General features: G+C 33.1%; 1 protein-coding gene across 1 annotated transcript; it reads left to right on the top strand.

Annotated features, from left to right (window-relative positions):
• The first annotated feature begins 1055 nt into the window (after nucleotides 1-1055).
• Nucleotides 1056-7996, top strand: LOC132169277 (uncharacterized). The gene is made up of 7 exons (XM_059580337.1): nucleotides 1056-1593; nucleotides 2023-2187; nucleotides 3120-3643; nucleotides 3722-4186; nucleotides 5665-5687; nucleotides 7550-7649; nucleotides 7748-7996. The coding sequence occupies exons 1-7, from the start codon at nucleotides 1083-1085 to the stop codon at nucleotides 7994-7996; spliced, it is 2037 nt and encodes a 678-aa protein (XP_059436320.1). The 5' UTR covers nucleotides 1056-1082.
• Nucleotides 7997-10883: the final 2887 nt, after the last annotated feature.

The raw sequence follows: 10883 nt of genomic DNA, 5'->3' as shown, positions 1-10883 counted from the left end.
TTTATTTCCATTTAGTTTAATCATATTAATTTATATTCTAACAAATTTTTTTTTTTTTTTTTGGTCAAAATTCAGCCTTCGTTGAGCTTTCTTCAACCAGATTTGGACAACTGGAACATCAGTAGGCTAGTAGAGGAGCCAAGCTCAAGCGAAATTAACGAGGGTAAATATGCATTGACATAGACATTCTTACGTTATATGTATCACATTCTAAATATAGTAGTTAGGCTATATTGGCCTCTCCTCTAAACTTTTCTGTATGATTCAATATACGTACAATTGGGAAAACTGTCATGGAAGTGTCTTTTCCATGTTATCCATTCTCTTCAACATTGTAAAACTCCATTTCCAAATGGACCAAAAATTCTCTTAAGCATATCTTCTGTAGGCCAAGAAAGAACCCAAAATTTTAGTAATTACAATATATAATGAAACAAAACAACACTTACAAACACTCATTCATACACACGAGAAGAAGAAGAAAGAGTGGAAAATTTAAATTTAAGGTTATATAGAAGATTCCCTATAAGATAAATTAGTTCTCCCAACATCTTAATTAATTAGCATCTTGTTAGGCTATGTGGAGCCTAATTTGTATTCAACCCAGTCTGCACCTGACCTGGTTCGATGTTGGAAGCGATACAATTTAAATGACAATTTTTTTTATTATTATTTTTTTTAGGCTTAGCCTATGCCCTTGGGAATATTTTTTTTTTGAACTCGTTTGTGGGTTGTATTCAAAGTCCGTTCTGATTGATGTCTCCTTGTATATTCATGCTCCCTTTATTATTTCTCAAGAATAATGAAAAATTGCTAAACTCGGTGGAGGTAACCCTTATAAGTGGTGAACTAGGTAAATCTATGTGTTTTGTGATTACTTTTTTTTTTTTTTTTTCTTCTTATTTTTTGAATCTCACTGGTTCTCAAAAATATGATAGATTTCTTAACACATCCGCGGCATGATTTATCAACACATTTGTAATTTAAAAAAAAAAAAAGAAAAAGAAAAAGAAAAAAAACATTCGGGGAAGAGAAGATTAGATGAATACCGTGCCCTCTGTGGTCCGCTCCTTCAAGCTGCCATGAAAGGTGACTGGCTAGTTGCTAAGGCTTTTCTTGATCAACACCCCGACCAAGACTGCGTTCGACTTCCCATAACGAAACAGCAAGCGACAGCACTTCATAGTGCAGCAGCTGCAAAACACACCTATTTTGTGGAAGAAGTGTTGAAATTGATGACTCCCGAGGACTTGGAATTGACAACAGTAGATGGACTTACGGCTCTTCACGTTGCTGCTAAAACTGGAGTCGTGAGAATCGCAGAGGAGATGGTTAAGAAGAACAGCAAATTGCCATTGATCCATGATGGCAATGAAAGGACACCACTTGATCTCATTGTAGGTGATGATGGCGATGAAAGGACCCCACTTCACGTTGCAGCTCACGGCCGTGAAAGGACACCACTTCACGTTGCAGCTTATGAAAGAGATAGAAACATGGTCGATTATCTATTGTCTGTGACTCGTTTTTCACTGTTGACTACTCGTCAACGCATTCATCTCCTTCTTGATATTGTTTCCGCTGGTTTTTACGGTATGTCCTATGTTTTACTAACTGTGCATGTGTTTGAGACAATCAATTTAGTAGGCCATTATCTTTGGTTGTTGTCCTTATTTAATTGGACCAAAAACGTATTTCATAGCAATTTTACATGGCGAGTGATGGATAGTGGACTTGTCCTCGTTGTGTTCTCTCAAATGTGATGTAACTTTTAAAATTATCAATAGATCAAAATTTAATAAATATTATCTTAAATTTAATAAAATTTTTTAAAGTGACATCATATTTGTAAGGACAAAAGGAACTTTTATTGGTTAGTCTACAAAGTTTTTGCATAACTTACAAGTTACCACTTCTATTGCAATATCAGCGGCCATATTTTATGGATTTTTGATCCAATTCCTTTTTGCAACGATCTTTATTTTTTATTATTTTTTTTTTTAATTTGTTTATTATGTACAGATATAGCATTGAAAATTCTGGATTTGGATCCGAAGTTAGCAACTGTCATCGACACTACTACCAACACTGCTTGTGGGTGGAAAGTTTTAGAAGAGTTGGCAAGAGAACCTTTTGCTATTAGCAGCAAAAGTCAGCTATCATCATGGAAAATTGGCTTAAATTCCTGTTAGTTTCCCTCCAACCCAAACTAGAATATATGCAACATTTCCCAAGTAGCTTTTTTATTCCATTAATCACAACTTGATGACAATTTTACTAAAAACATGTGGGAATGAGAAAGTAGTCTCCATGTCATCAAATCTTTAGATGATATATATCTACTCCCTAAACTATGAGAAATTTCGGACAAGAGCATGTATTTTTCTATTTGATCTTTACCAATTTCGTTCAATTCTTAACTATTTCTGTTAGAGAGACACGAAAGCATGTAGGATAGTGCTTCTTTTTGGTGTAAACTAGCAATATTTCTTCTTAAATTCAAATGCATAAATCTTAATTTCTATTAGTTATTTGATAATAGGCTAGTTATAATTAGCATGGCAACTTACCTAGAGAGAACAAGAAAAAAAGTCACACCTCAAACAAAATCTTATTCATTGTTTTTATTGGAGTTACAATAATTCACTTAAATAGAGTCAAACTCAATGATATTATATGACTCAATTAACTCTGTCTTGTCCCACATAAAAAAATAAATAAAAAATAAAAAATAAAAAATAAAAAATAAATCATAAATTTCAAGCCTTTAATATCATTATGCTTTGATATTTCATCTTGCAATTAATTATACTCTTATAATATAATAGTAAATTAATAAATTTTCAAATTAAAATCTACTGGCAAGTACTCATGCCAGACTATATATATGATCACGTAATAATCCATTAATGTAAGAACACGACAGATTGTCTGTTAACATAAGCTTGTATATATTTGTTACTCAGATTTGAATCAATATATTTTTTTTCTCTCTCGATCTCTCTTATAAGACTTTCAATATTAGCATCTCTTGCTATGGATCTAGTTAAAATAAAGTAGGGAATTAATATTTCTTTTGACCAAATGATCTCTGAAATGGATTATTTTCCTAATCTTAGGTAGCAAATGGATCTATAAGAATACTTTGATGCGGGCACATTTAGGTCACAAATGGATCATCTATAACCATGCTTTGATGCAGACATGTGCCCATAAGTTAGTTGAAAGGCTCTGGAAAATGGTTTATACAGTACCACTGCAGAAACCTTTTTCATCAGAATTGGTTCGTGATCATATGACTTTACTTGTTGAAGCTGCAAAAGTAAGAAATGTTGAATTTCTAATTCTACTTATACGCGCCTATCCCGATCTCTTATGGCAATTGGTAGATGAAGAGTACTACGGGAGTTTATTTCACATTGCTATTTTATATCGGCAAGAGAGCGTATTAAATCTAATACATGAGATAGGTGTCATGAAGGAAAATATTACAACCTATATTGCCAAAGGTGATAACAACATGCTACGCATTTCCAAAGGTGATAACATGCTGCACATGGCTGGAAGATTGGCTCAAATAGATCGATTAATTACTATATCAATAGCAGCCCTTCAAATGCAAAAGGAATTGTTATGGTTTCAGGTGACTCATGTTAATACTATTATTATTATTACTATTTTTTGTATTTTCTCTTGTTCATTTATACCTTGGTTATTGTAGAACGTAGAAAAGATTGTGCCGCCTTCATATTTGAACATGAAGAATTCAAAGGATGAAACACCTAAGGATATATTTAAAAAGGAACATAAAGAATTACAAGAAAAAGGTGAAAAGTGGATGAAGGAAACAGCAACCAATTGCATGCTTGTGGCAACAGTAATTGCTACTGTGGTTTTCGCTGCAACCTTCACTGTACCAGGTGGAAACTATCAAGAAGCAGGAAAACTTGACATGGGAAAACCTCTTCTTTTGAACAGTAATTGGTTTACTGTATTCTTTATATCAGATACGATAGCATTGCTTTTCTCTTCAACTTTGATATTAATTTTTTTGTCAATTCTCACGTCGCGTTATAGAGAAGATGATTTTCTCAAGTCAATACCTCTAAGTTTGCTGTCTGGACTTGCTGCACTCTTCATCTCGATAGCAGGGATGGTATCAGCCTTCAGTGCAACCTGCTTTTTGGTATATTATAGCAAATCAGCATGGGCTCCGATGGTTATAACAGCTTTGGCTACTATCCCAATAACTCTTTTTGTTCAAGCACATTTTCAACTTTGGGTTGATACACTTAACTCAACATACTGGGCTAGATTTATTTTTTGGTCACATATACGTCATCGTAAACGTAGACTTTTCTAGTGAAGATGCTGATTGTGCAATTGATCCATAGAAATATGGAATGCAAGTGAAACAAAAAGGAACAAAGAATTGCCAGAGGTGATCAGGGTATTTTGAGCAAGGAAGGTATGCAGGGAATGAATAAAGAAAATCAAGACTTTGATTTGATGCTCATTTGATTAATTCCATAAAGGACTTTTCCTTTGGTTTTTGTGATATATAAAGAAATGTTATTTTTCCTTCTCTGGCCATACTCCTGTCCAACTCCATCAATATTTTTTTCAAATCTTTTCAAATCTACCATTGAATCTGTAAGACCCATTATATATATATATATATATATATATATATATGCCATTATGCCATTATATTTATTTTTTTCATAAACTTGATGATTGTGGTCAAGCTTTTGACAATAAATTTCACTCGGGGTGTCTCCCTTCTGGAGTGTCTCATGTAAGATTTTTTTTTTTTTTATTATTATTATTATTATTTTTTTATGCAAGTTTGTAGTTCTTTTCCATTTCTCAATTGGTTTTAAATTTTCTTAATTTATAAATATTTCTACACAAAAGTAAACGGGAATGAAAACAATAAATTATAACACAAATAGTGAATCAACACAATAAGTCGATAATTAAATATCTCTCAGTCCCTTCTATATTGAATCAATTGATGAGAGGACAAAAATAATAACACAATAAAGTAAAAATATATATAAAAGATCAATAATTCACAAATACTGAGAAGTTTTTGTACGTACTTGGTGGAAAGCTTTGCCGTAGTGTGGCATTGTGATCTTTGAACTGCTTTCAATCACTATTTATTTTTAAACTTTTTACATGAACTTAAATGGTTAGCATGTAAAATTCCAGTTCTACTCCCATAATTTTATTTAGAAAAAGACAATCATTAGTTTAATAAAATCTAAAAAATAAAAAAATAAAAAAAAAAGAGTAAAAAATCAGAAAATTTTAAAAAATGATATAACTCACGGCCAAGTTTCCTTTTTTTTTTTCCTTTTTTTTTTTTTTTTTTTTTTTTTTTTTTTCCTTTTTTCACTTTTTTTTTTTTTTGTTTAATTTCTTTATTTTATAAAGGAGGTAATTTGTTATTTTAATCTCATCCGTTAGGGTGTAAGATTGGAAGGGGATGAAATATTAAAACTGTACATTACAAATTTTTATCGTCTGTCAAAATTTTAAAGTTTAAGAGAGGCATTAATTAAAAAATGCTTAATATATAGCTTAAGGGTAAGTGATCCAAGTTTCCATGTTTAATTCATTCATTCGTTATTAATTTATTGATGTTGTAATTGTTAGCCGCTGCTTGCTGGGCTTGCTTGGTAGGTGAGAATATTGCTTCTTCCTGCATCCACACACAGGGTACGTAAAGTGCTGGATTTGTTTCCTTTTGAGTTGCGGATCCTAAGCTTCTTTCCTTAACAATGGTGGAGATTGTTTTGTAAATCTGGTGTTGTCTTCATTCCTTTTGCAATGTTCTCTTCATCATTCATGGTTTTCATCGGTTAACAACAACCATACATCACATCTCACTTCTCTCTCTCTCTTTCTCTCTCAAGGTGTTCATACATCAATTTGCCTACAAACTTTTCATACCCCTAATACAACATGACATTTGGAGGACATGCTGTGACATGATCTCATAAGTTGGTACTCTGACATCCCATAACTCCTTTAATTATGATATTAAAGGCTCTAGGTAGACACCTATCTTCATTCCAGGTGAATTTGAGGCTACGATAATAAGGGATAACATAAAAAAAGGTTGTTTCATGCTCATTCATTGAGGCAAATTGTACGGTACCAACATTACTAGCAAAGTACTATGAGTAGAGCTCATGTTGTTGAAATGATTAAATCCATCTGACGATAAACCAAGCCTTATATTGCATGGGTCAAAGGCAAATTTCGGGTACCGCTCATCAAAATCCTTCCTTTCTAGTCCATCGGCAGGATGCTTTAGTACCCCATCCTTTGTGTGCTTATCAGCGTGCCACTTCATGTGTGAAGCGCTCTTATGTGACATGAACAACCTTTGCAATCTTGGTTTCAAAGGCAACCACCGCAATACCTTTGCAGGTTTTTTTTTTCGATTTTCGAAACAATTCATCATCCCCACCCCTGGGCTGCTTCTACTTTGACGCATTGCATTTTGTACGTCTTTCTAACTTCTTATTGTCCTACAAAAACAACATACAACCATTGCAGCATGACGGGATCTTCTCATATCCCAGCCCCAAGTCCTTCAAGTATTTTTTTGCCTCGTATGTGCCCTTAGGCAACTTTGCATCTAACGTAACAATACCTTTGAGAAATCTAAGCAACTTTGTAAAAGAGGCGTTACTCCATCCATCTTCACACTTCAAATTAGAAAGATCAAGAATTGCACTAAATATACTGTGATTTGTGCACCCCGACCATAATAGCTCCTCTGAATCTTTTAACAATTTAAAGAATTGTTGGGCATCTTTAGTAGGAGCTTATGCATCTTGGTGTCCAACTCTAGCTTCCACACCCATCTAATATATATATATACACGACATTTTCCAAGTAGTTCTTTTATTACACTAAAATATCACAACATGATGACAATTTTACACGAATTATTCACAAAACCTTTTTTTTTTTTTTTTTTAACAAACATTGTATAAAGAACAAAACATATGTTAAGAAGTCAATAATTAGGACAAAAGTAGCCGCATTTAATGCTTTAGTTTTCTTTGCATTTTTATTTTATAATGGTTTCAACATAATTTCTTATAATGGAATGACTATATAGATTTAATATTTCTTTATTACTAAACTATGTTTGATTTCTTAATAGATTCTTTTCTCAACTATAGGGTTCAAAGGGATTTGTAACAAAGCTTTGATGAAGACAGTAGCCCATCAATTAGTTGAAGTCCTTTGGAAAAATGTTGCAATTCCAGACGAACAGTCCTCATCATTTATACTTCGTTCACTCTCATATTACTTTACTTTTTTAAGTTGCAAAAGTTGGAAATGTTGAATTTCTAAATATAATTACACGCTCTTATCCTGACCTTTTATGGCAATTGGACGAAGATAACATGAGTTTATTTCACATTGCTATTAAATATATACAAGAAAGTGTGGTCAATCTAATATATGAGACAGATACTATCACGTATAGCCTTGCATCCCTTATTACTTTGAAAAACAGGGACAACATACTGCACTTAGCTGGAAATTTGGCTCCTCTTGATCGAGTCAATATTGTATTAGGAGGCTTTAGAATGCAACGAGAATTGTTGGGGTTTAAGGTGAGCAATAATATTATTTAATTTTTTTTTTTTTTTTTTTTGGGTTGCATAAATAATATTGGTTCAACTGTACTTGTCAATGTATACTTGATCTGTAGGAAATAGAAACGATTGTCCCGCTGTCATACATGAACATGAAGAATAAAGATGGCTTAACACCTAAGGAGTTATTTAAAAAGAAACATAAAGATTTGCAAATAGAAGCTAAAATGTGGATGAAGAGCACATCAAACAATTGCATGGTTGTGGCAACATTAATTGCCGCTGCCTTTTTGCTGCAGTCTTCTCTGTGCCAGGCGGCAACAATCAAGAACACAATCAAGAGCAAGGCACTCCTATTCTTTTGAGAAATACTTGGTTTAAGGTATTCTTCATATCAGATGCAATTGCACTATTATCCTCTTCGGCTTCAATACTATTGTTCTTGTCAATGTTCGTGTCACGTTACAGAGAAGAGGATTTTTACGTGTCAGTTCCTTCAAAGTTGTTGCTTGCACTAGCCACACTATTCATATCCATTATGGGCATGATGGTAGCCTTCAGCGCAGCATGTATTTTGATGTATAGTCGTGGAACGTCATGGGCTCCAGTTGTTTTAAGCGCTTTGGCTGTTATCCCAATCACTTCATTTTCTCTGGTAAATTGTAAAGAGCTATTTGTTGATTTAATCGTCTCATCATACAAGTCCAGATTTCTTTTCCGCCGGCCATCTAAACGTAGTAGACTTTTCTCGCGGAAGATGCAAATCGAGAATGGATTAATAGAAAATATGAAATTCAAGCCAAACGAAATGAAAGGGAAAATGTCGGAGGTTCCGGGAATGTTGAAGAAAGAAGCCCAAGGAAAGAATGTGAGTTAACGCCTTTTGGTTGATGATGGTGTTAACTATTTCCATCAAGACTTATATAGTGTGATTTTTATGATTTTTTTTTTTTGTTGGTGTGATTTATCAAATGTTGAAGAAAGAAGCCCAAGGAAAGAATGTGAGTTAACGCCTTTTGGTTGATGATGGTGTTAACTATTTCCATCAAGACTTATATAGTGTGATTTTTATGATTTTTTTTTTTTGTTGGTGTGATTTATCAAATGTTGAAGAAAGAAGCCCAAGGAAAGAATGTGAGTTAACGCCTTTTGGTTGATGATGGTGTTAACTATTTCCATCAAGACTTATATAGTGTGATTTTTATGATTTTTTTTTTTTGTTGGTGTGATTTATCAAGTGATGATTTATCAAGTGATCCACTCATACTACACGTACCCACCCTACTTTGACATCTAATTAGGTTTTTTTTTTTTTTTTTGTTAAACCACTAGGAGTAATGAGCTTTAACCCAATGATTCCAAATACACGAAGAAATAACACAAAAGCTAAAAGCAAAGTCGCAAAAGTTAAGAGGAGCAAATGGATAAAATTATGATCGATCTATAATAAATAGAAAGATGGAAAACTATAAAGTTAATTCCTTCAGAGTTCAGCCGATCCCTAATTTCCCACCACACCAGCCACCATCAGAATTAATTTCCAGCAGCCTCTCAGAAATTTGTTTTATCTCCAGGCTCCAGCAAAAGCAGCAGATTCGGTAAGTTCTTGAATGTTGAAACTCTAACTTCAATTACTCTTCTTCAATTGTTCCCTGGTCATTTGGTTGCTTAACTTTCTTTGCTTTGCTTAACTTGGGAAATGGCTAGCAGCGAGCCTAGCACGGTAAAGAGACAAGAGTACTACTGAGCCGAGTGGCAGACTGCAAGTCTGCAACTTTTTATTGTTTTCACTTTTCAATTTTGCAAGTTTCAATTTATTTATTTATTTTTTTTTTCAAGTTTTTGTTTCTTTCCCTTGCATTTGCTGTGACTGTGAGCATGTGGCCGTGCATTATTTTTCAAATTACGAGACAAAACAACTAAACAAGTGAAAGGTGGGTGGCCTAAGGTGGGGTTTTTATTTTATTTTTATTTTTATTTTCTAATCAACATGGCCACGTGGGTTGTTATTGTTAATTTTAACAATTAATTAATTAATGTAATTGTTCATGGTTTCACAATTAATTAGTTATTGTTATTGTTTATGGTTTCACAATTAATTAGTTACTGTTAATTTTAAGAGAGAGTTGTTATTATTAGTATTATTGTTAATAACTTAGATTACCTATCATTGCAACTCAATTCGCAACATAGAAGCAGACCAAGTGGTGCAAAATCACACAACGCAGGTCGCACTATTTGAAGTTAGTTTTCTAAGCTCAATTCTGCACTATTTCTTTTTCTGTTGAGTAATTTCGTTTTTTTTTTTTTTTTTTTCTAATTGAAAAGGGGAAAAGGTTACAAGGGGGGATCTTTACCACTCTTGAGTCTCAAAAAGAAAAAGAAGGTTGATCTTTGTGAGACAATTAATTAATGTCATATATTTTCTTCTTCTTTTTAAAGAAGACAAAAGGTTAAAAATAATTTAATCTTTGTGAGGATCCAAAAAGAAAAAGAAGGTTTATCTTGTGGAAAAAATGTCCTATATTTTCTTCTTCTTTTCAAAGAAGACAAAAGGTTAGAATAATTTATATTTGTGAGGATCCAAAAAGAAAAAGAAGTTTGATCTTGTGGAAAAACTGTCCTATATTTTCTTCTTCTTTTTAAAGAAGACAAAAAGTTAGAATAATGTGTTTGTGAGGCTCCAAAAAGAAAAAAGAAGGTTGATCTTTGTGAGACAATGTCGTATATTTTCTTCTTCTCTTCACACGTTTAATGATCTACGGACAATAGTGGACTCACTTGAACATTACATTCAATGCTTTCAATAAAAGAATTGTCAGGAACAGCTAGTATATAAATTAACTTCTAGTTAGGGAGGGGTGATGAGAAATTTCGTTCCATATATAGATTACCTTTGACTTTGAATGCTAGTCACCTCGGCGCTTTTTTCCTACTTTTTATGTGACTCCTGTACGTGTTCATCTTTCTTTTTCTTAACGCAATTAAAAATTTCTTCCTCTGAGTTCTCTGTACAAGGAAATTGCCAGCAAGTTTCTTGGCAAAGCCAAAGAAAAAGATGAAAAAGGAAAAATAGATTTTGGGACATGTCCTTAGATCCTATTACTTCTGAGAATAATAGTAATTGTTGTGCACGAAATTAAATAACAGCATCCTAAAAAAGTAGAAAAGAGCAGAATAGAAAATAGATAAGCTATACACGACACTAAAATTTAAGTGGTTCAGCTTAACAAGCTTATATCTACTAACGGA

This window comes from Corylus avellana, chromosome ca2 (genome assembly GCF_901000735.1).
Source record: "Corylus avellana chromosome ca2, CavTom2PMs-1.0".
Classification (NCBI taxonomy): Eukaryota; Viridiplantae; Streptophyta; class Magnoliopsida; order Fagales; family Betulaceae; genus Corylus; species Corylus avellana.
This window is presented reverse-complemented; position numbering and strand designations above follow the sequence as displayed.

What these genes read in the sequence shown, in the direction of transcription:
- LOC132169277 (XM_059580337.1), top strand. Translation starts at nt 1,083, where the DNA reads ATGAAAGGTGACTGGCTAGTTGCTAAGGCTTTTCTTGATCAACACCCC. An exon ending in GAAAATTGGCTTAAATTCCT is followed by an intron (nt 2,188 to 3,119) that starts GTTAGTTTCCCT and finishes TCCTAATCTTAG; the next exon opens with GTAGCAAATGGATCTATAAG. An exon ending in AGGAATTGTTATGGTTTCAG is followed by an intron (nt 3,644 to 3,721) that starts GTGACTCATGTT and finishes TGGTTATTGTAG; the next exon opens with AACGTAGAAAAGATTGTGCC.